We start from the raw sequence: 26,123 nt of genomic DNA, 5'->3' as shown, positions 1-26,123 counted from the left end.
TGCCTTGGACTAACCACAAGGACCAGGCTGTTCTCAGTAGGGGGATAGGTTACAATAACAGCAGGTGTCTGCAGGGGGTGGGGCAGGAACATAACCCATGAAGAGATGATGCAGAGCTGGCCATGCCCTGTGCCCTTGATGTGACTTCCAAAGTGGAATATGGAAAACAGGAATCCAAACAGATGCCTGTGGGAGGAGTCACAGGATGGGAGGGAGGGATGTCTGCAGCTGTCTTAGAGAGGAACCGAAGGTCCAGGGGGACTTGCCCATGGTAGGGAGTGTGCCCTGAGTGCACACTGAATGTTGGGGCTGGGTGTTGGGCTATTAGGCCTTAGCTAACTATTGTCGCTAAGGCCAGAGGCTAGAGAGGACAACTTCTGTACCCCCCCCAATCAGGTACATTCTGAGAATTAAACACAGATTAGGCTTGGCAGCAAGATCTGTTATGCACTAAGTCATCTCCCTGGCCCCCATGACACAACTCTTGATTGTCTCCCTCCATGATCTGTTCTTCCTGAGACATTTTCATCTGCATTCCTGCTCTACTGCAAGGCAGGCCATCACCATGCTGTCAGTACTGACTCCTGCATATCCAGCATCCTGAGAAGAATCCTGTCACTATCACCAGGCTCTTCCAGACTCCCTTCCCCAAAGGTCCTGGATGACATCTCTGTTCCAAGCCTCCTCTGGTCACAGCAGCAAGGCTCTAAAACACATGTCAGCACGGGCATTTGTTCATCTTGTCACCCCTTCTCTCTCTCTCTCTCTCTCTCTCTCTCTCTCTCTCTCTCTCTCTGTGTGTGTGTGTGTGTGTGTGTGCGCGCGCGCGTTAAACATAGGGGCATCCTCAGGACCTACTATGACAGGGCTTTCCCCATAATGAGTGCTTAACCAGAAGCTCAAGGCTTGAGCACATAAACTGCTTTTACACCTGTCGCAATGAGACCAAGCTAGAAGGAAAATTTCATCTCTATGGTAATTCTAGTCTACTTTATATTTTGGTCTTTTACATGTTTGGTTGGCATGAGTCTTCCTAACTCTGCTGAATTCTGGAGGCTGCGTGGCTCAAAACTGAGGACTTAGGCCCTGCAATACCAAAGCCCCACTGGTGAGTGACACATGGGGGCCTTCTTCTGACTTCAGCCACCTCCACTTCAGCTGGTCCCTTGTTAGCCAAATCCTGCCTGTTATCTGGCTGCCCTTGGGCTCTGAATCCTATTAGTATAGAAGAGTTTCTTTTCACGGTTTGTATCAATCAGTGATTAATCACATTATTAACTTCTGAAAACAGCTCATTAGATAATGCGTTTCTGTTGACATTGCATTTAATTGCTACTGCTCTTAGTAGCTTGTATTTATATGTGAGTTCTCTGCCATTAACATTTGCTAAAGCTCAGAGCTTCTGTGGAAAGTAGTGCTAATGCCTCTTTCAGGTTACACTATTTTGTCCTGATGCAGAATAGGATATCCAACTCATCACATGATGGAGATGCACGTGTGGTGTATGAGAATGTGTTCCAAATGCATACATATTTATCAATACATAGGTACATAGGAAATGCATGCATATGTATACAATTAGTAAGCAGGACTAGTTATGTACTCTGATTTGGTTTTATTGTGTGGGTGGATAACTTTCTGGTACAGTATGTAAAACTCTTTCACCTCTATTTAAATGGGGGAGAGAACAGATTTACCTTATGCACATTAATAAATTCCTCTAGTGGCTGAAATGATATTAAAGCTAGGTCAATTGGAGTCATCCACATCCAATGTATTCATTGGCATGTGATATTAAAGTACGAGGCCAAGTACAGGGTGAAGAGGTCTGAGTGGTCATTTAAATTGCAAGTAGAGGACAGAGAGGAGAAAAATGATAAGCTCCGAGTGCCTCTTCAGCATCGGACACAATGGCCTGGCCTTTGCCTGCAGACTGTCCTCATCCTGGTTCACAGATGAGGAAACAGAGCCAAGGTAATGTGGACGTTCATCTCCTTAAAACCACTCTAAAATGGGCCTGCTGAGTTACCACACGGGAATGGAAGTGTGAGCTGACATCTAGACGTGTGCTGGAGTTCACACTTGCCTAAGCATTTGCCAGGAGGATCCAACAGTGTAAACACAAACTAAGTGAGTCTCACTGGACAGCACTAAAGGGACAAGCATCCGGCTATGTTTTGAGCTTCTTGGTTTTCTCAAATGTTGGTGTCTAGAGCTGAGTGAGTAGATGCAGGGGTGACCCTGCCCAGGGCTCCACCCAGGAGTCTGTGTTCAGTCTATGCTCTTTTTGTGATCAAAACCCTCTCACAGCTTCTCCTCCACTCAGGACCAGCCTGTGAAATGTAGTGGGGCCCCTCTCCTGTGCCTCAGACCTCACCACCTCCACTCTTCCTTCTTGTGGACCTTCTCACTCAGCCGCACACCCTCCTCTGTCTGGACCCAGGTCCTAGATGGCTTCAGGAATCTTTCTGTTCCCTTCTCCCATTTAGCTGGCTATTCCCTGATCCTCTTCATCCCCCCCCCCTGCAAGCAACACAACCTTATAAATCACAACCTTATCTCCTCCATATCCACAGTGCCACTGAGGCACTTACCACCACCTAGAGTAGTATTTATTTGGTTACTTAACCTGTCCACTCAGAACAAGGATGGTGAGTAGTGAGCCCACTCTCGGGCTGAAGCATTAGACAGCAAGGGGAAAGAAGGCTGGGTGGCAGGAAGCATAGCCTGGTGTGCAGGGTAGTATTTTGACAAACTTAATACAAACCATGGTCACCTGGGAATGAGGAACCTCAATTGAGGGGGGAAAAATGTCCTCATCCGATTGGCCTGGAGGAATGTCTGTGTGGCATTTTCTTGAATAATGATTGATGTGGGAGGGCCTAGTCAAATGTGGCTACCTCTGTGCAGGTGGCCCTGGGTGGTATAAGAAAGAAAACTAAGCAAGCCATGGGAGCAAGCCAGTAAGCAGTGTCCCTCCATGGCCCCTGCTTCGGCTCCTGCCCCGACTTCCCTCGCTGAAGGACTGTGGCATGGAAGTGTAAATTGAAGTGGACCTTTTCCTCCCAGAGTTATTTTTGGTTATAATGTTTTATCACAACAACAGAAAGCAAACCAGGATACCCGGAGACCTGAGTGGGTGCTGAGAGGCCATTTCCAGGGATGTGCGCACTTCATTCTGTAGATGATGGAGAAATAGTAATTATGTTTTATGGAGCTGATGTAATAGCAGAACCCAGATTTGATTCCAATGTTTCCAGTGTCAGTGTGGAAGACACACAGACGCACACATCACGGTGAGTACGCGGAAGCTACTGCTGCCGCTGGGGACGGGGAGGGGGGGTGGAGGGATGGAGAACGGCTTTGATGTGTGGGTTATTGAAGAGTTTCAAAGAGCTGGTGAATTGGAGACAATGAAGTGAAGGTGAGGGAGCGGGCAGGACAGTTGCATCCTTAGTCCAGTCTCCTTTCCTTCTCAGCACCTAGGCTGGTTTCCAGAAGGCTCCACACATCTAATCTGGTGCGAACTCCTCTTCTTTCCCCTTCCCTCAGTCCCTGCCAACCATCCCCAGCAAAGTCCCCTTGCCTCACCCCTCCCTTGGTGTGTGTTCTCATCTTGCATTCACTGAGGGCAGCTCTTTTCATCCTTTCCCATGTACCACAGGTCTGGAGCAGAAAGGAAGTCCAAGAACAAAGAGACTAAAAGGAACACGAGGCTTGGACCACGGAAATGATGGAGAGGTAGGGCCAGTGAGCCAGAATGCTAAGAATGCCCCATGAATGGTGTTCCGGGGCATCTATAGAGGGCTGCAAGATGATCTAGGATATATGTTATGGTGTAGACTTGGATGCGTGTCCATGCCCATGTAAGCATGAAGATTAGAGGTGGACATCAGGTGTCCATGGCTACCCTTTGCTTTATTGCCTCGAAACAGGGTCTCTTACTAAACCTAGAGCTATTCTTAGGGTGAACAAGCCCCAGCAATGCTTTCGTTTCTGCCCCGACACAGCCACACATAGATTTTTATGTGAATATTGGGGATTTGAACTCAGAACCCCATTTTCTTACCCACCAAGCCATCTCCTCTGCACTGGATCTGAACTTACAAAAGAGGAGAAGGAATTATCTGGACACAGTAGGGGAAACAAGGATGAGGATGCCTTGGCAACCTGCTATGCTGTCCTAACCAGTTGGCTCTGCTTAAATCCATCTCCTGCCTTAAGCTTAGCTGCCAACTTCACTTCATGATGCCCCAAGAGAACAGAACCAATCAGAATGCATCCTTGGGCTTCAGTTACCAAACGCACCATAGTACTGTTTTCTTATAATAGGGAGGTCTGTGTAGGATCTCTCCACATGTTCACAAGGTCCAATCTCTTGGCTCACTTGAGGGGTCTGACTTACAAGTCTTCCCCGTTGCCACCTACTCCCTCTAGCCCCACAGATGACCAAACCCACTCACTGCCTCAGTGTGCCCCACACAACTGTTCTATTCATCTCCCCTTTTTGTCACTATGGCCCCATCATGATCATCTTCTTACCTTCCCTTACAGAGCCACCATTAGCCGGATCACCAAAAATCTCCATCTGACCCAAGTCTGTCAACTTGTATCTGATGGCACTGCCTCCTGAGGATCTAAATAATCACGGAATCCACCCCTTTACACGAGAGCTGTGGGTGGGCTTCCTTTTTGGAGCCGAAGCTCCAGGCAGTTGTGAGTTTCCTAGTGTGGGTGCTGGGAACTGAACTTGTGCCCTCTGCAAGAGCATTAAGTGCTCTTAAGCTTTGAGCCATCTCTCCAGTCTCTCCACTGGCTTTCTAAGCCCTGCTGTCCCCTGCATCTCCTGCCAGCCCCTTGCCATCCCCAGGATCCTCTGTTGGCTCTTTGTTTTCCATGCCTGGACTTCCCAGGGTCTTCACCCTTGCTCAGTTGCTCTCCCTTTCCTCTTCACCTGCTCCCTTTGCTCTGCACATTGATGTTCTCAAGCTCCTCCCTCTGAGGACTTCCCGGATCCTCCAGCAGACATTTCAAACTTAATGTATAACTTCCATCTCCCTGATTCCCATCCCAGACATGAAATCCACACCTTCTGCATCTCAACAAATGCAGAGCTCAAGCCAACACCCACAAGTATCCAACGATTCCTCTGATCCCCCTCTTCTCTTCCTGCCAGAAAAAAATCTGTTGTTTGAACCCATCAGCTCTGTTGCTCAAAATATTCTGAATCCATCCGGTTTTCCATTCCTAGCATCGACACCTCTCTCCTTTACCTATGATCTGTTCTTCAGGAAGGGGGGGGGAGACATAAACACTGAGGACAGAACTTTGGGGAAAAATCCACATAGAAAAGACAACAAAACACAGGAAGTGGTGACCAGAAACTGACAAATACAGAAGCAATGAAGAGGGAAAGGGAAAAGAGAAAAGAGACTCACAGTTGAAAGTGTCATTTCAAAATCAAGACTGCCGGGAATGGCTGTCATCATTCCTCAGCATAGGTGTGTCTGTGAGGATGTGCCAGCCAGGCATGATATGTCTGGCACACAGTCATCCCCAGGGAAGGCAAGAGAAGAGGAGAAGGAGGAGAGTATGAGCCAGGTGTGGACCAACCTGATGATCTTTGTGGAGAGCGGACACCATCAAGAAAACCGTGGCAACTGACCTTCCACATCCTTCCATTAAAGCCTCCACCTCTTTTGTTTTGGGCCACTTAAATTACGTGATGTGTTCTAGGCACACTTGGTACATCTCTCCTGCATTTTTACTCACGGTGTTTTTCTGGAACACACACCCTTCCCTTCCCTTTAATGAGTTCTTAAAGTATGACACAGCTAAGAATACAGGTCTGAAATTGCAAATATCCGGGTTGGTGTCTTGGCTAAGTGCTCAGTTGTGATGGGTAAGCAGGTTATTCTATGTTTTTTGAGCCTGTTTCCCCTCCTGTAGTTTGGAGCTGAATTAACAGAGCCCTACCAGAATAGAAGATAAGTAAATGTAGCATAGTAAGTAGCACAATAGCTACCACAGAGAATGTGTTGGTTTAAATACCCTTCTTCTGTCCCCTGGTCCCAGAGGACCCTTCAAAGCAAACCCTCTCTCACAGGTACCAGTGTCCCACTGCCAGGCACATGTATCAACAACTCTCTCCCTCAGAGCCAGAAATCAGGTGTCACCAACGTCTGACGTCCTCCAGTACTAAGCATATCTCAAAAAGAGCTGAATGTTCACTGAATAAAATTATCTTTAATTCCCCCAGCACATAAATGTGATCTCAGCTGCAATTATTTTCTATAGCTAGATTATGCCAGATTTGAGGAGGAAGAGAAGGTAGCACCTGGGGACAAAGTGACATTATCACTATCATCATTTGGATATTCTAAACCATATCCCTTACCTACGGCCTGTTGCTTTAAGAGAAAACATAGCTGACTAATTTTCAAACCTCCAAGAACCAAACTTTGTTCAGCCGTAAGACCACTGGTAAGGGTTTGGAGGACCACCGGAAAGCACAGAAAATAATGCCATTAAAACACTGAATGAACAGACTTCTTACGGTCAGCTTGTAGAAGGACAACGTGATGCAGGGTCAAGGCCATCCTCTGGGAGTCGATGGTGCTCAGGATCTTGGCTGCTGCAGTCCCCAGCAGTGGCTTCCCATTGTACAGTGTGTAATATGTCAGCTCTGCTGGGTCCTTTGGTCCTGGCACTCGCTGCATCTTTACCATCTTCCAAGAAAAGAGAAGCAGAGGGTAGCCAGAGCATCTTGGACAGGCCCTGCAGGCCTCTGAGCCACCAGAAGGCTCACCTCATCCAGTCATTGAGGCCTGCTGTTGCCTAGTGGACCCACAGGACCAGGATGGACACCACCCTCCCCCCAGTGAGCCTCCTTACAGCCAGGGTCCCAGGAAGCTTATTATCCCTGAGACGAGGGACTGGGGGGAGAAAGACTGGTGTGAAACAAACACACCAATGTCTGGAAAGCATTTTGAAGCTGGGAGTGCAAACAGGAAAGAACAATGTTTCCCAGCCTCTGGCCTCATTTGAATAGGCCTCCACATTAATTCAGGGCACACTAGGCTATCCCAAACAAGGTGCTAATTTCTAAAAGCTTGAATTGCCTGAAAGGGGAAAAAGACCTATCTATAATTGAGGAGACCTCTGATAAAAGCAGTACTCAGAAACTCAAACTTCTTTCTCTAAATAAGATTCATACAGGGTTGCTTTTTTTTTCAAACTACAAAGTATACATTTAGATGGAAGAGCATCAAGCAATGAAAAAATTAAAATAATGTATAGTCCTTCCTCTGACAACAAAGAACTGTTAACCATTTTGGAGCTTTTGTTCCTAGTGTTTGTATTTTTCACACAAACCTTCTCTTTATTATCTCATCAAAACATCATATTCTCTATGTGACATCATACCTCACATATTATATTTATGTGTGCATGCACACATGTGACATAATACATGATGCATGTGTGGTCAGAGAATAACTTGTAGGAATGGGTTCTTTCCTGCTATCATGTGGGTCCCAGGAATTGAACTCAGGTCCTCAGGCTTGGTAGCAGGTGCCTTTACCTGCTGAGCCACCTCAGAGGCCTGCAGCTCACCATTTTACTCACATTTTTAAATGACCTGATTGATGTTTTAAATGCAGAAGCATTTGTCTCCACATAGCATTTAAATATCTGCCTCACAAGATTCCCTAACAAGCCCTTTATTGTTAGACATGTAGAGTGTAACTTTTAAGTTTTAGAATTACAAATTGATAATCATATGATATGATCATGATAATCATAATATATGGACACAGTGTTCTGTTGTATGGTTGTAGGCATGGTAAACAGGAATGACAGGAGAAAAGGGTAGATTATTGAATCTACTTTAATCCCAAAAGCAACTATTGATCTCAAAATATTTTATATTGCTATGGATTTTGATTTATTGATACAAATTTAAAGTTATTTTTGTTTTACTTCATATATGTCTTATGTATGTATGCAATGTACAATTTAATAAAAAGGTTAGTAGTCATCTAATCAAACTTGTAGTCATATTAGCTATGTTTTCAAGGTTAAACAGATATATTTCAATAGGTGATCTTCAAACACTTCAAAGACTTACAGAATATGAATTAAAAAAATTTTATTAACAAGGCTTTTCTTGACAGGAAGACATGTCTGTCTCTAGTAGAACCAATTTACTTCAGAGAAGATGATGGACATAAAAGAAATTCCATATGGAGTTTGCTTTCTTTATGGCAAAAGCTAGCTTTGCCTCAATTGCTGATATATACTGTCCAAATTGGACCAGCAGGATGCAAAAGAAAATAACTGCCAAACTTTGCCAAGACAAGGCAGGACAGTCCCTCAAAATTCCTGCTTCACAGAAAAGTCTGTCAGATATGCCTGTAAGCCAAAGATGGATGCCCCAACATTACAGGGAAACTCTGGGTGACCATCAAGGCAGCCAGATGCTTCTGTAGTTAGGTAACATTACACTCTGCTGGGAGTCTTTAATGGAATAAACTAGTTATAAAATTTTAGACTCACAAAGATAAGATATATAATAGAATATTTTCTCTAAATTTGCCAAATATAAATGGACTGGATATTGTAACTGTAATTCTTACTTGATAACTATCTTGTATATAATTTTACTATGTTAAAGTTACTATGTAAAAGTTTTTAATTAGATAAAATGGGGGAAATGCTGTGAAACAATCTTTCTATATACTGTGAACATTTGTTGCTTTCATTGGTCTAATAAATGGCTGGATGGCCAATATCTGGGCAGGCAGAAGTTAGGTAGAACTGAGGACAAAAAGATTGTGGGGAAGGAGGGCGGAGTCACCAGAGATGCAGAGAGAACCAAGATGAACATGCCATGCTGAAAAAAGGTACGACCATGTAGCAGAGTGTAGATAAGAAATATGGGTTAATATAAGTTGTAAGAGTTAGTAATAAGCCTAGGCTAGCAGCTGAGCATTTATAATTAATAATAAGTCTCAGTGTGGATATTTGGGGAGCTGGCTGGTGGGGCAGGGATGAATGGTGCAACACAGAAGGTCCACATACATAAATATTGAGCATTTAGGATTTTAACTTTTGGCTTTTAAAATTAGCAATTAGTTGATAAATATGGTATTATAATATTTTCAAAGTAGACATTACAGTTATTAGTTTCATAGAATATAAAAAGATACAAAATGTTTATACCAACACCAAAAAATCCTGAAAATCCAAAAACCAATTGTAGTAAATTGAATAAATGAGTTATGGAAATTTACACAATAGAATATAATGAGTGAATTACTCCAGTTCATATGAATGTAAATTACAAATTGCAGAATTTCAAATTTAAAACAGGAAAAACAACATGGCATATTTTAAAGGATCTACATGGGGAATATCTATATAGATATAGAATATCTATATCTATATAGAAAATACAGGACTGAGTAAATACAAAATTCAGAACCACATTCAACTTGGATAGGAAGAAAAGGTATATAATTTTAAAAGTTAATGCTGTGTGTATGTGTGTGTGTGTGTGTGTATGTGTGTGTGTGTGTGTGTGAGCACACGTGTCTATTGCTCTGGCCTGTATGTAGTTCAGAGGTCAACTTTAGGTATCTTCCTCCATCACTTTCTAGCTTGGTTTTTGAGAAAGTGTCTTTCACTGAATCTAGAGCTCACTAATTTGGCATGGCTAGCTGGTTAGTGAACCCCCAGGATCTGCCTGTCTCTACCCTTTCCAGTCCTGGTGTTACAAGTGTGTGCTGCCAAGACCTGCTTTAGGTATGTATTCTGGGGAACCAAACTCAGCACTTTACGCCTGTGCAGGAAGCATTTCACTGGCTTAGCCATCTTCCCAGATACATCCACTACAGAAATAACTCCAAATTCTAGCCATCTACATCTCCATATTTATGACAGGAAGTCGTTTCATAAATGACTCAAACCAGAAGAAAGGCCTCTGGGTCAAAGGTAATGGAAGTTCCATCATGTGGGTTTGGGGGAGTCTTAGACATGTCACTCCTTTCCCTAGTGGGTGAGGAAGTGGGCAGTATTTGAATAACCTGGCAGAGGTGAGTGATAATTCAAACATCTATAACTTCACTCTTTTCCAACTTGGTAGCACTTCTTACCAAGATCTGACCAAGTATGATGTCAGGAGCAATCTATAGCATCTAGATGTAGAGACTTGCAGAAAAAAAGAAATGCCAGTTTGCCTCACTCCGACATGCCATCTCTCTGCAGTCTTGGAGATGTATGGAACTGTTAGGGCCATAAGTAGCACTGGGCTTGTAAGATGGTCCTCTCTCTCCCATGGACTGATGTGATGACTTCACAGTCATGTGGTCACCAGTGACTTGCTTTCTGTCATTAGGAAAAGCGTGAATTGTAGGGCTCACAGGCAACAGATCTGCAGAGGGGAAATCACAATCCTGTCTTCTTGTGAAATGAACCATCTTTTTATCTACGGATGGGCTGGCATGGAGGAAACTTTTCAGAACCAAACTGACATCTGATAGGACAATGAACACAATTTACTACTGCACGTAAAGAGACACGGAGTGTCTGCCAGGGCTGTGATGCAAACCATGCAGAGAGAGGGAGAAGGTGGATGACTTTCAAGAAGTCACAGAGATGTGATCTGCAAACACATCGTGCTAATGTCTGCAACTTCCACACAGCATGACACTGTGCATCTATGCAAACTTGGTCCGTTATCAATCAGGAGTTCATAGGTCAGCATAAGGCCACACTACTAGGAAGGCAACTAATGTGGGCTTTGTCAATTAGCATAGCATGTTAGAGATGGGTTCTCAGTGGTAAAGGATGAATCATATTTAAGCTGTCTGGATTGGGTCAAATATGCTAAGCACATTCCCACTCTAGGAGGAACTGGATAAGGTGTGGAGGGAGATGCAGATAGCCTTCAGAGGGACAGCTGATGTCCTGACCACTCAAGTCCCTTAAAACTAATCCAGAGAACTTTGTGCTGGCAGTTTCTTTGAGAGGTTCAAGGAATTGACAGGAGGGTGAGAGGTGACTTGGGAACGTTTCTTCATAAATACCTACATGTATAGACTCCTTTCCTGGTAATCTAGTTACTGGTGATGAAGGAGGAGACCGATCCTCAGCCTCAAAAGCTTCAGAGGAATACTGATCAAGTGATTTAAGTCAGTTGGCAGTGTGGAATCGCCTCTGGGCACATGTAGTTGTTTAATCCCAGAACCCCCCCTCCCATAATCATTAGGACAGCTCATTGCACACACCTACCTGCACGGTATAGCTTCCCAAGGTGGTGGCCCTTTTAAACCGCCGGCTCTGTTGCTGGGACATCATGAACAGTTGGGCTAGACGCTGCTCCATGACCCGGGCAAAGCTCTGATTGTGTAGGCCCACCAGCGAGTTGTCTACACCCTGGAGCACTGAGGATGCAGAAGGCAGAGGGGATGCTAAGAGCCCAGACTCCCTGCTGACCCAGTAGCTACACCGCCACCTGCCCTGCATAACCAAGAAGGGCCACATGCCCTACTTACAATGTTGCTTGGCCAACCTTACCTACTTCACAACCTGACCTCACTTATCCTTCAGGGCAGCTCATGAGTTGACAATGTTTGCCTATGTGTTATTCAGGTTGGAAAGGTTAGTGGCCTGCTTAAGTGAATAAGTAGCAGAGTCAGGGTATGAATCCAAGCTTGTATAACTCCCAAAGCTCATGTCTTTCTTCTGTAAGCTGCGGCATCTCAAACACTGTAGCATCAAACCCTATGGGAGGAAGTTTTATTGGGGGAAGGAAGGAGAGAGAGGTAAGAGAAGAGAGAGAGAGAGAGAGAGAGAGAGAGAGAGAGAGAGAGAGAGAGAGAGAGAGAGAGAGAGAGAGCTGTCTGCCTCCTCAGAGAAATGGCCCAAACCCAAACTTTTAAAGATGACAGATCAGGCAAGAGTCCACAGGGAACGCAGCCGAGCTGCAGGTGCAGCTAATTGGGGTCTGGACTCACTCTCACTTGCAAATCCAATCATGGGTTTAGTTTTCTTTCTCAACAGCTTGGTGGAGGATTCACAGAGCCATACTGGAACTTGAATGCATACATTTGGGCAAACTATGCTATTCAGTATCTCTACTAGATAGGATCCTTTTTACCCCTAAAGCTTATCCTAAAGCTGCCCAGGGCCTAGCATGTCATTTCCCATTCAAGAATAAGACAACTCAATGGAAGGAGTGTGCTCTCTCTCATTTCTGGCTCTCATCAATTATGTGTCCTTCGGCAAGTCACTGGTCCAGCCCTCTGCAAAAAGGAAGGGTACCTCACAGCAAGCACATGACTAATGAACTCTAAGGTCAAAGGGGATGCACAAGGTGGTTTGTCCCTGTCCATGAAAGGTACATGGGATCCTTCCCTGGCCATTACCGGTCCTTGGTTAGATCTCAGTAGCCCTTTCTGGGGACAGCAGGAAAGACACTGACAGTGAAGTTGCAAGCCATTGCTAGTGCTAGGGTGAGAGTTGCAATGAGCACTAGAGACTCCCTGGGGCTTTCTACAGGGAAATTGCCCATTTTCATTTATATCCAGAGTCCAACTCTTGTTCTACATCCTTTGGAAAGCAGCTTTACCCCAAGCATGCCAACAGTTCCTTCAGACAGTCACACTCAAAATTTTAAGTGTTTAAACTGATTAATGGGGTTTTTAAGCTGTCAAAATTCACAAGGGATGGGAAGGGAATAGAAGTGTCTTCATTGAATAGAGTTGGTTCTAGCCCAGCCAAGCCCAGTGTCATGAATACCATCCATCCACCAAGGTACAGAAACAGTCCCTCCTAAATAGCATGCTGACTCTGTAGCCACTGATCAAGCAGGGTGTTGCACGTAGCCAGCACCAATGATGGAATCTCACACAGGGCCAGGGCAAGCCATCAAAAATGACATTGATACACGGATTAAGAAAGAAATAAAACCCACAGCCAGGTCTCTAAAATTACTTCTTTGAAGCCATAAATGCCAAATGATTCCCCTGGAGGGTATAAAGCATAGCTCTAGGGCCTTGGTGAGGGACTCGAGGTTGTTTGCCAGCCAAGTCCCTGCAAATAGAGATGGACACTGCTATATTGCTGTCAGTGTGCTGCAGACTCCTAGGGTCCCACAGACAGGAGAGTCTGGTTCAAAAAGACCCCATGTAGTAAATATACAGGCCAGACCACCGAAATGATTTCTAAGTTGGCTTCCCCTGACCAGTGGACAATTGGAAGAGAGAGGGCATCACAGACAGTTTACAGGAATCTCTGTCATGATTTGAAGGCAGACACCAAGTGATGGCAGTCTTCAGACTTCTAGGTCATGAAAAATGTTCCAGCAGTTAAAGGTTGCTTGGATTATGGACATTCTCTGTGCCACTGAATTGTGAGTTTAAGATGCTTAAAACGGGACATTTTATTTTATGTGTATTTTTAGTGCAATTCTCTTTAAAATAACAAAACGCCCCTAGGAAAGTACAGGAGAGTGTGGGAGGCACTCACAGCAGTCTAGTGATTAATGCCTAGACAGGCTTGAGTCCTCCCCCACAGCTCCTGTCAGCTGGGGGGAGTCGGGAGTCAGAAGCTGGGGTGTCAGTTGGTGTCAGTGCTCCCCTTCCCCAGACAAGCCACATAGTTTCTCAGGGCCTCGGTTCTCTACTGAGCTAACTACTGATTGTGAAGAAGAAATAATTCAGTAAATAATACATTTATCGGTGGCGCTGTAGACATCCATGCGGTTGCTAACACAGCCCCTCCCCTCCCGCCCCTTTGCTAGGTCCATTCTTGCCAGAGGAAGAAGTATCATGGAAGGAAAGGACTTGTGCTCCTGCACGTGGTTCTCCTCCCTCCCTTCTCCCCTCCCTCCAGGATCCACAGCACACTCTCCTTGACCTTGTCTGCCTACCCAGAAGGCAATGGAGGGTGAGTACTTGCATCTCTCATCTCTACAGTGACACAGTAGCTCAGATTCTTTAGCACATCATCCAGGGCCCTCTTGGCCACCCACTCTCAGTCACTACAGATTCAGAGTAGAGTAGAGGGGGCATTCCAAATCCCCTGCTGTGTTCAGAGGAGCTGGGTAGGAAAAGTCCAAGCCTGTGGCATCCCCTTGCCTTTCTATTTATTATCACGCTGGGCTCTAAGATCCACCACCAGGCATGGGTCAGCCTCCTGCACTTGAGCTAAATTGTTTCATTTGTGGTTAAATCCACACATTCAAACTCCAGGAGTCTCTGTGCTCAGCTGATACTCCCCCCTCATTCTACAAAGTGAGTTTGTGATACTCACAAAGCCCAGGGGACTGGCTCTAGGACACACTAGTAAGAAGCAGAGGCAAGAAGAGAAGAGAGGAAGACCACTTATTACTGGACCTCAGCCACTTTGTTTCTGGAGAGCGAAACAAAGGCAGGTGTATAAATTGGAGATGGGCTCTTCCCTCTGTTAGTGACCAATGGGCTTGCTGATTAGTCTCAGGCTAGCTGGCCAATGAGCTCCAGGGATCTGCCTGCCTCTGCCTCCTCTTTGATGTGGGTTCCAGGCAGTCTAATCCAGGCCCTCATGCCTGCATGGCAAGCCCTACTCACCAATATCTGGGCATCTCTACCTTGTTTCATTTCTATAAAACCACTTGCAACATCCTCAGATGGCAGGGCAGCCCAAATGTTTTCTGTACAGAGAAACTGCAGAGGCTACCCACTGCTGCTGATTTCCACTGAAGAAGGACCCACCCTCCACAAGAGGGGGAAGTGTACAATATACTCCATCTAAATCCAGTTGAGGCTTCCCAGAAGTTTGTAAAGTGGGTCACAGTTTGTATGGAAGGTAAGTGGGTCATGCCAAAACATGGTCCATTCCACACTGGCACTAACTGACTGAAGCCACCAGCAGAGGGATGGTGGCAGTTCTGTTTTGATCATTAACTGCAACGCCAACAACAGCAATGAGCAAGGAAGTCACATAAGTGGGTATGAAGGGCTAAGTCCCAGGTGAGGTCAGAAACAAGTCTGTGTGCATGGCTTTCTGTAAGGTATGACCTCAAGATGAAGGCACAGCAAGTCATAGGTAGATGGGGAGGGGGGTCTCACCAGTGGCTGCAAGGGCAGCCCTATGTTTAAGAATGGATTATGATCACTGAAGGTAAACTTTAAAGTTCAGAGAAGGGGGATATCTGTGAAGGAAAAGACACCGTTGCTGGAGGAAGATATGCAGTTTTGTATCGTTATGTAACCTGCTAGCTCAAAGATGTGTTGCTGGGTTAGCATGGCCTCTCTAGGGTTTGCGTCCTGGTAGAGTAGTCTCTTATCTGTTAAAATATGGGTCTCAGCCAGAAGGACTGAGCAGTCTAAGGGATCTCAGACAGTGGAGCCAGGATGTATCCCTGGTGCACAAAAGGACCTTGCGAACACATCCCCCATGGAGGGATTACTGCCTTAACCTAGAGACAGGAGAGAAGCCTTAGTCCCTACTTCACATGACCTGTCAGATCTACATGACCCAAACTGGATAGCATTCCCCTACATATGGAATTGGGGTGGGGGGATGGGAGGGGAGGGTGGTTAGAGTGCATGTGAGAGGGCAGAGAGAAAGGAAGGGAGGGTAGAAGGAGGAGGGAGGGAGGGGGGAGGGAGAGGGAACTGGGATCGACATGTAAAATAATAAATTAAATAAAAAAAATGCTTTGACTCCAAAATTTAAGTTCAAGGACAAGTTACTGGGGAAAAGGATTTCTATTTTTGTTTCCACAGAAAATGAAAAGCTGTGGATTCCTTCCAGACTAATGTGGTTTGATCAAGCTAGACCACCTGAAACAGAGTACCAGGTGATCCTACATTCAAAACAGCTGGACAAAGCAGCCTTATAGACTACAGCCAGGATTTCTGCATCTTCTTAGAATCCCCCATGACAGCGCCCCTTACCAGCAGGAAGTAGTTTGGAAAGAACAATGCCCAAATTCCCAAATATTGTCTATAAATGTTTGTTTTCATTTAAATGGACTTGGTTATATTAAATAAATAAATAAATAAAAAAAATATGCTTCTTTAGTTTGCCTTCTTAGCGGTTAAAATGACCTCTGCACACCAAAGTCTCTGTAGTGGGGCACGTGGCTGATCTTGTCTTTTAGAAGACAGTACAGGCAGGCACCATGCAGCACAGTGGGAGCTACTTGGATGGAATCTTAGGCAACAACCCACCTGCCACTTGCTTGGGACAGCAGTGAGGGATGGATGGATGAGGGAAGGGAGCTCCGGGCAGCTGCTCCCCTATACACATGCCCATGTTTTGAAGGATCTTCCTACCTTCTCATTGACCGGCTGGACTATGTTCCCAAAGTTCACATGTGCAAGTCCTAGCCCCCAGTATATCAGAGGGCGCCAGTATTTGGAGAGAGGGTCTTTGTAGGGGTAGTTGAAATTAAAGCTAGGTTACGAGCGTGGGCCATAATCCAATGTGTCTGACGTCTTCATAAGAGGAGGAAAACAGGACAGACAAGCTCAGAGGGAAGAACAAGGGTAGACAAATGGGGAAGGTGACCAACTTCAAGCCCAGGGGACAAAGGGAAGGCGCAAACTTATGGATGCCTTGGTCTCAGACTCACAGAACATCGAGAACATAGCTTTCAGTTGTCTACACTCTGATGGCGGGGCGGGTCACTTTTCCTCCTACAAACAGATGTCCTCTCCATTTGCCTCAATAATGTTGTTTCTCTCATTTTAGAGCCACTGTGAGGCGTTTGAAAGCACAAACAGAATGCTTTTACTGTTTCCTAATGTTCAGCTGTGAAATGTCAGGGGAAAAAAAAAGAAAATGCCACGAGAACACTCTTGCTCTTTGACTCCCACTGGACCTCATCTGCAGAGCACACCAGGACCGGTGTGGGGTGGGTCGTGTGCCCCGAGAAGGAGCAGCACATATATGGCCCTCCTCTGGCTTCCATTTGGTTTTTGCAGGGCAGCAAAGGCCTGCCATCCGTTCAGACAGACACCCACACAGACGTGCCCCAGATGGCCAAAGTGGTGGGGTATTTGTATACTGTGTGAAGATGTACTGCTGTGATTGGTGTAATAAAAAGCTGAATGGCCAATAGCTAGACAGGAGATATAGGTGGGGCTTTTGGGCAGAGACAGAGAAACTGGGAGGAATCTAGGCACCTATTTCATAGCAGACTCAAGCAAGTTAGATATGCTGCAATAAGAGGAAGTAACCAAGCCACACAGCAGAACCTAGATTGAAAAATATGGGTTAATTAAGTTATAAGCGCTAGTTGGGAAAAAGCCTAAGCTATGCCCAAGCTTTCATAATTAATAATAAGTCTCCTGGTCATTATATGTGGGCTATTGGTCCAAGAAAAGCTTTCCACAAGTCACTCATACAGACGACGTGCCCCAGACATCACCCACTGAGGATGGGACCACTGATGCAACAGTTTTGAATTATTTATCAGTAATTATCTTCAGGATGTTCTTCTCTTAGTTTCCCCAATCCCTTCTAGCCCCCTAGAAGGAACACAAAATGGCACCACTTTAGACAAACCAACCTGACTGGATGAAGAGGGATGTACAGAAATAAGATGTTACCTGTGATGACCCAGTAGTCTCTGGTTGTTTCTGATATATCAAGGTTGGGATATTCCAGTGCTAAGACAAATAAAAAAAATATCAAATTCCTTTGATAGGTTTTATGAGTAAACATTATCAAAAGAAACACAGACGTGACAGGCTGGCAAGCAGCTAGGTCCCACACTGCCATTTCTGGGAAATCCAGTGCACATAGGTCAAACTATCTCATTGGATAGAAAGGTCACTGAGTAAAGGGACAGTTTCTACAAGGGGCTCAGATTCAGGAGTTCCTCTCTTTGATTCAGGAGTGTCTCTCTTTGAAGTTGTCCCTCCATGCCTTCTTAAACAGAACATCACTATCAATACCCACAATTGCAGCCTGTCTTAGCCAAGGCTTCCTCTCTAAGGATTATCTAGCACCATGGAGTTCTAAGGAACCGTTATCTCTTAAAGGGATCTGTCCAGCATTAAGGGCTTACATGTGGTACCCCAGTGCTGGGAGAAAGTTATCATTTTGCTTTAGCAGCATGGTGACTATGAGAATTCACACATGTAAAGGACTCAGAATAGTGCCTGACATATAGTCAGCGCTCAGTACATCCTACGTGTGTGTGTACATGTGTGTATAAGTGTACACTTGTATGTTTAAGCCAGAAGATGATGGCAAGTGTCTTTTTAAATTGCTTGTCACCTGATTTTCTGAGATGAGATCTCTCATTGAACCTTGTCGATTGACTATCCTGGCTGTCCAGTGAGCTTCCAGGTCTCCTCCTGGGCCAACCTGCCAGCACTAGCATTACAGTTGTGAGCACCTCACCGGAATTTTTAAAAAATGTGGATACTGAGATCAAACTCATATTGCACATCAAGCACTTTACCAACTGAGCTCTTTCCCAAGTCCCTTCTGATCAGTTCAACTCAACTGTGATTATTATCAGAAAACCAAGCTGGTTAAAGAACGTAACTCCTGTACCAGGCGCCCTATGACACCCTGCTGCCATCTTTCATGACATAATCTTTTTATGACGTTCAGAGTCATCCTTATTGCCTGAAAATTTATAAGATCTTTCCAGTAAACACATTCAAAAAACTTCCCAGTGGTTGTTAAGTGACAAGTACAGCTTACACACACACACACACACACACACACACACACACACACACACACAGACACAGAGAGAGAGAGAGAGAGAGAGAGGGAGGGAGGGAGAGAGAGAGAGGGAGAGAGCATTGTCATGCATGCATGCACTCACATATGGGATCTCATTTATTTATAGTATCAAAACCAACTACATAAAGAAATTACAAAACAGTTTTGCTAACAGGTATATTTTAAAAGGAAACCTTTGCCAGTGACCTCATGGAATATAATAATTAAATTTAGGGTACAGACTGTACCTAGTGACAAAATGTGGGCTGCTCAGTCTTCAAAGTCCACCTGACTGCACAATAATGAGGATTATGTAACAAGCATTACAGAGAGTCAAGGCCTCAGACTATAGGGACTCCAAGCGAAGTCACGACACAGATCACAAAGTTTGCATTACGCTGTCTGTCGCCAGCTGGACCTGAAGGCCTAGGAACATTTGTGCAGGGGAGAGAAGACCATGGCATCCTGGAGTGCCCCTTAGGACAGATGCCCTGGAAGGCAGTGCTCAGAGCACAGGTCCTCATGCAGCCCTGTTAGCTGTGGGAGAGTGGATATCATGTGAAAATTTGGCGGGGGGAGGACTTCAATTTTTTTTTCTAGTTTTGCACCCATCTCACTGGTTTATTGTAAGTGTCGAGCAAGGGCTTTCTTGCAGTGTGCAATGAACTTCTCGCCAATCTAAGCCCCATGTGTTGCACTTTTCAGTGCTCACGATAACACGCACAGTGTGTAGCTTAGCACAACAGATTTCTCTGCTGTGTGGAGAAAAGTCCCCAGGGGAAAGCACAGAGCCCTTCTCCGTGAGGCTGAGGTGCATGTACTCACGTTCAGCGATGGTGAGTGGAGGGTAAGTGAGGTAGAATCCCACCAGCTCTGCTGAGAGCTGGCTGAGGAGGCTGCTGGCCACGGTGCCGTTGAGGAACGAGCTCTGGTTGCCCACAGCATACACCAGTGTGACGGCCTGGGAGGCGTTGGACGTGCTCACAATCTAAATGACACAGGAGCAAAGGGGAAGGAGACATGCCAAGTAAGGCAAGGGTCGTGTCGGGAAGACCGAGGAAGGTACCTTTCAATAGAAGGGTGGGTTGTGATGGAAGGGTTGTGGGAAGATAGCAAGGAGGGAAAAGAATAGCGAGTCATTGTTTACAGACTGCAGGAGCATGCCTGCACTGTGGTGGGCACATCATCTCCATCTCCATCTAACCCTGGAAGTCTATTTAGGACTGCCGTTCACAAATGAGGAAACCACGGCCTAGAGCGACAGGGATTTGTCCAAAGTCATACAGCTCATTTGTGACGAGTCAGGATTTGAACCCAAGCAGTCTTGATTTATGGCTCTTAACCACTCGTGTGTCTTTTCTGGGGGCTAAATTGACTCAAGTGGCCTTTATAATTCTGGAAATATAAATATGAAGCACAGCCCGACTGTCAACCGTTCAGGGAACTTTCAGGTTGAGAGGAATGTGCACCCATTGTTATGAGCAGGGTGACTAAACATGAGCATAAATACAAAATAGACCCTTTATGGAGCAATTACTTCCTTTTGTGAACCATTAATTTGGTATGGGTTATGAGAAAAAAAACTTCTCTAGGATAACACCAGTTTCTTCTCATGCTCAGTCTTATTTCATTTTTAGTTGCTGGGGAAAAATGAGATTTTCTGGGTCAATGTACGGATAAAAATATCTCAAACATTTGAAAAACATGAGCAGAAGAAAAATCACTGGCTGGCTGGGATGCTTTTGTGGCTGATGTGATGTGTTTGCTCTTTCTCTCCAGATCTCCTCGCGCATCACAGAGGGCATCCTGCAGGCTACCCTCAAGGACTATACAATGGTTTCTTTGCCGACTGGCGTGAGCTAAAGGGGGATGAGTGAGCATGGGAGAGAGGAAGGAAGGGCAGGGCACTGATGCCATCACCCTCCCTGTGGGCATCAGGGCCCAGGTATAGGTATAGCCTGGGTACGGGGCTGTCCCTGCCCACACATTCAGTTGAGGTCCTTTCACGGAACTCTCAAGTTCCCTTTGAGGACTGTCTTACCCGCCTGGGGGCCACCTGGCTTGCTGGGACCTTTGCGCTCAGGCATCATCTCTGCAGCCTTGCTCTCTGTCTGACCCTGAAGAAAGATGCCCAGCACAGCTTCTCCACTTTGCTGACTGTTTCCCCGACATGTGGCAGCTGCCTTTCAGTTCTCCAACAGAGAGCCACAACCCCTTGTTAAGAATGACCCAGCCAACATTTTTGCTCGGCTCTTGTTTTCTTCCCAGATGTATTCAGACCTCTGTCCCAGGTGTGCAGAAAAAAAGCACTTTCCGATGATTTAAAAGAGTTCCTGGGAACTGGAGAGATGGCTCAGTGGCTACGAGGTCTCTTGCAGAGGACCTGAGTTTCATTCTCAGAACCTAGATCAGGTGGCTCACAACCACCTGCACCTCCAGCTCCAGGGAATCAGTATACAAGTACACACACACACACACACACACACACACACATCCACAAACACACACACACGCACACATACACACCATGTCACACAAATAATTAATAAAAATATTATTAATAATAGAACTATTTTATCTTTATCTCTATTGTGAATATTTACTAAATACCTTTCAATAAATAGCAGTAGGTTTCCCTAAACCTCCAAGAAGCCCATAAAGGTGTGTGTGTGTGTGTGTGTGTGTGTGTGTGTGTGTGTGTGTGTGTGTGTGTAGGCATGTATGAACACTGATAAAATTATGTATGTTCTGATGGGGAAACCCACAGAATCAGCTGACCAAAGCTAGTGAGAGATCACTGACTCAGGTCTGACAAATGGAGAATCTGTATAAGACAGAACTATTCTCCCTTAATATAGGTGACAATGGTGTGACTGGGACAATATATGAGGCCCCTGGCAGTGGGTTCAAGACCTAACACTAATGCACAAACTGACTTAGTGGAGCCCATTCTATATGGAGAAGATACCTTGCCCAGCCTAGATACAGGGCTGTGGGGGTGGAGAGATGCCTTGGTCCTGCCTCAATGAGATGATGGGACAGACTTAGTAGACTTCGTAAGGGAGGCCTTATCCTCTCTCTGAGGAGCAGATAGGAGGAGGTGGGGAGAGGGGGGAGTGGGAGGAGAGGAGGGAGGGAGAATTGGGATTAGAATGTAAAAAAAAAAATTGAAAAGATGAAGAACATAGTATAGACAAGAAAGCCTAATTACGAATAGCATTTGGGGTAACTTCAAGAATATAATAGGGCAATATAAATTTTTAAAGTAAAAAATTATGTATGTACATACATACATAGATTCTATAGTCAACCAGGTAAGTTATACCTTTTTGTTGTGGTAAATATGTAAATCACAGAATTTAACATTTTAACCATCTTTAAGCACAAATTCTCATTTTTTGCCAACCATCTTTAGAACTTCCTCACTGCCCCCCAAATATAGCTCTATACCCATTGAACAACTTAAAGTGAAATTGCTGATGATTCCACACCTCTAGGTACCTGGTAGAAGAGAAATCATGCTATAGTTTTCGTTTCATGACTGGTGTACTTAGCACAATGACCTCAGTGCCACCCATGCTGCAGTAGGCACCAGAGTAGCCTTCTTATTTAAGGGCTCAGTAACACTCCAGTATGTATAGACTACATTTGTTTTTCATGTGTCCATTTGAAAAGACACTTGGCTCACTTTCAGCTTTCAAATACCTATTTCTAGTTCCTGATTTTAATTCTTTTTGCTATGTAGAGGGACATGGAGTTATTAGATCACACTGACTGCTTGTTTAAGTTCTTGTGGTACTGTTTTCCACAGCGGCTGTCCATTGTACATCTCTCTAGAAGTATCCAAGGACTCTAACTTCTCCATATCCTCACCAACACTTACTATTTTCTAGGGTTCTGTTTTGTTTTTTGAGAATGGTTTTCCTGATAGATGTGAAATGGCGTCTCATTATTGTTAGGTCAAAGACACACACACACACACACACACACACACACACACACACACACACACACACATACACCGTCTCTATCTATCTCTGTCTGCCTTTCTCCTTGTGGTGACGTAGTTCAAACCCAGGACATAATGCATGCTAGATGAGTACAACAACACACTTCCCAGCAAGCTTTTGCCATTAATTTTCTTCTAATTGATGCATAGCAGGGATTCTTTCTAATTCTTTAAGTTCTGGATATTAATCACTTATCAGATAGATGATTCATTATTCTGTGGGTTATCTTTCACTCTGTCATTAGTGGCTTTGATGAGCAAAGTTCTTTTCTTCAAGGATGTCCACTTGGCTTATTACTCTTGGCTCTGTGGTTTTCCAACAGTATCTAAGACAACCAGGTCCACGAAATCTTTCCTCTATGCCCTGTGCCCTTTGGCTTTAGTTCGTACATGTAGGTCTTTGGAGCACTTCAAGAGATTTTGGTTGATAATGTTAGGTATAGCTCTAGTTTCCTTCTTTTGCAATGTGGAAACCCATTATTTAAAAGATCACCTTTTCCCTCACAGACCAACCTTGATAAAAAATAGTAGATTGTTTCTGGCCTCTCTATCTAGACCACTGAATGATCATAAAGTTAAGACCACACTGGTTTGGTTATCATAGTTTTTTTAAAATTAACTTTTGAAACAAAATGTGTGAAACTTACAAAATTTGTCCTTTGTCGAGATTGTTTTTGCTCTTCAAGGTATTTTGAGGCTCTACTTGAACTTCAGGATAGATTTCTGGTTTTAAAAACACCACTGGGATTGGTGTGTGTGTGTGTGTGTGTGTGTGTGTGTGTGTGTGTGTGCCCATGAAGGTGCCAGAAGAGTGTATTAGACTCCCTGGAGCTGGAGTTACAGGTGACTGTGAGCTGCCTGATGTGGATACTAGGAACTGAACTCAGTCTTCTGCAAGAGCAGAAAAACATTCTCAACTGCTGAGTCATCTCTTTAGCCCATGCTCCCTTCCCTCCCCTTCCCCACTTGCCCCCCCCCGTTTTTTGAGACAGTAGTATGTCTTCCCCGATTGGTCTTGAACTTGCTATGCAAGCTAGACTGCCTTGCATCTATAGCAATTTTCCTGCTTGCTTCTCCAGAATGGGATTCCTGTGAGGATCACATTCAATCTACAATCCCCAGTGATGGATACTGAGATCTTTATAGCTTAAGTTCTCCCAAGCTCTATGCCTTTGTATCGTCTTTGATGAACCTAATCACAAATGAGGCAAATCTGGAAGCACCAAAGACCACCCAGTAAAAGTAAGAAGTGTCCTGGGGCTAAAGCGACAGCACAGCAGTTAAGAGCACTCACCGTTCTTCAAGATGGCCTGCATTTATTTCCCAAGCACCCAAAAGGCATCTCATAGTCATCTGTAACTCAAGTTCTAGAAGACCAGACATCCTAGTCTGGCCTCCATGAGTACTCTATTCATGTGATACACAGACATACATACAGTAGGCAAAGCATATATAGTAAAATAAAAACAAATCTAAAAAGAACAAGGGGGAAGAGGAGGAGGAGTCTAGAAGAAAAGCAAGCCAAGGGATGAGCAGAGAACCTCCTGAAGAAAATGTTGATGCACCTGGATCCAGCTGTACCTCCAGCCAATAAGCTGTGAACATCTCAGTGGATTGAGTCTGTCTTGCCTCTTTCTGCTTATGACTCATAAGCTTGGATTTTGTTACAACTCCCATTGAGTCAACTGTAACCTAGCTCCTAACGCTATGTACTTTTTTTTAAGTCACTTTCCCAATAACTGATATTTACATCTTTTTTATTCCACAAAGAATTCAAAGTACCATACAAAATTATATTTAATGGAATGGTATAGAAAAATGTTATAAAACATCAGTTTGGAAGTCTGTATTATTATGATCCCAGACGAATTTATCTATGGATGATAAAAGGACCAGGAAAGTCGTGTTAAATCTAGTGACAAACCTGATTCTGATGCTTCATATTGGCCATTGGAAATGGGGTTAATAAAATGATTCATTCAGTTAATATCAAAGGCTTCCAACATGTCAGAGAACATCTCAAATCTAGTTAGATGCAATGGTCTAGTTAAATGCAATGCTGTAGTCTTTTAAGCTTTGTTGCTTATGTTTCACTTGATGATGCATGATCAAGGACAGGCTGAAGAACAAGGGCAACTGTTTATCTTGGTGTCTCACCTTGAAGCATCTAATAAGCAGCAGACACTCAAGAAATCTCTTACCGCCTATTTTGCTGCCAGAACCTCTTAGGTTCATACACCTGTTAAGACCATGGAGACAATCCAGAAGAAAAAGATTTCCCAACGGAGCTGAGTCACACTGTTTAAATAAATCTTAAATCTGTGACACATTTTAGATCTTAGAGTAATAAGAGCCAAGTTGTAATGAGATCCTCCCTGATCCACTTTGCCTGAGTCTACAAAAGGAAAGCTGCTCCTTCAAATTAGATCCAGTGCTTTCTACATCATACTGGCTTTGCTCATAACTCGCTTATGCTTATGCTAAATGTCAATTTTGAATGTCCCTGGTCTAATTGCAAAGGCTTTAGTTCAGTAGTCAAAACAGACACAGAACAGAGGCATTAATTAGAGACTTTGGGGCTAGGATGAATATCATTAAGAAGCATCTATCTTTTTTGAGATGTTATCTACATAATTGTGTGCATGCGTGCATGCATGTGCGCGCATGCGTGCACGCACATACACACACACACACACACACACACACACACACACACACACACACACACGCACACACACACGGGTCTGAAAAAGGCTTTTGGTGGTGTCTACACTGTTAGCCAGGAAGCCAAATACATGGTGACCAGGAACTGGATTTCCCTGGGAAAGATATACTTGCCAAGGGCTTGGGGATACCCTTTCTACACTGTATTGATGCTGGTGTAGCTTGGTGGGTAAGAAGACAGAGCTTGAGCTCACATCTTTACTCCATTCTTTTCCAGTCATGTGACCTTCTGGGAGTCTCATAATCCTCTCAGTTCTCACTTGAACAAAATGGAGATGATATTTCAGATGATATCTTGATCATTACAACAGAAAAAAATATTTGTAAAACACTAAGCGCAGTTGCTGGCAGAAAGTAAGCCCACACTGTAAAAGATGGGGGTATGTTTCTATGGGTGTTTTTGTTTGCATGTGACGATCATTTGTGTTGAAGCTTAGAAACAGCCCAACACAACAATTAACCACAGAAAATCACAACAGAGTTAGCGATTTAAAAATCAATTCACTGGCCCCTAGGTGGCTCAGGAGATAAAGGGGCCTGCCACCAAGCACTGTGACCTGTGTTTGATCCCTGGGACCCCACATGTTGGAAGGAAAGAACTCATTCTCACAAGCTACCCTCTGAACTCCACATTGCTCTGTAGTATGTGCCCTAA

At 44.5% G+C, this 26,123-nt stretch overlaps 1 protein-coding gene across 1 annotated transcript in view; it reads right to left on the bottom strand.

The window, feature by feature from the left end:
* Kiaa1549l (KIAA1549 like) overlaps window positions 1–26,123 on the bottom strand; it is a 112,092-nt gene that overhangs the window by 72,879 nt on the left and 13,090 nt on the right. The window contains exons 7-10 of the mRNA XM_051183806.1: window positions 19,561–19,723; window positions 17,604–17,663; window positions 11,293–11,444; window positions 6,557–6,728 (exon numbers count right to left, since the gene is read on the bottom strand). Of these exons, the coding sequence (XP_051039763.1) occupies window positions 6,557–6,728; window positions 11,293–11,444; window positions 17,604–17,663; window positions 19,561–19,723 (547 nt within the window). The remainder of the gene's footprint in view (window positions 1–6,556; window positions 6,729–11,292; window positions 11,445–17,603; window positions 17,664–19,560; window positions 19,724–26,123) is intronic.

The sequence above is a fragment of the Phodopus roborovskii genome, unplaced genomic scaffold (genome assembly GCF_943737965.1).
Source record: "Phodopus roborovskii unplaced genomic scaffold, PHOROB, whole genome shotgun sequence".
NCBI classification, from domain to species: Eukaryota; Metazoa; Chordata; class Mammalia; order Rodentia; family Cricetidae; genus Phodopus; species Phodopus roborovskii.
The sequence above is the reverse complement of the archived record's forward strand: the minus strand, read 5'-3'. Positions and strand labels throughout refer to the sequence as shown.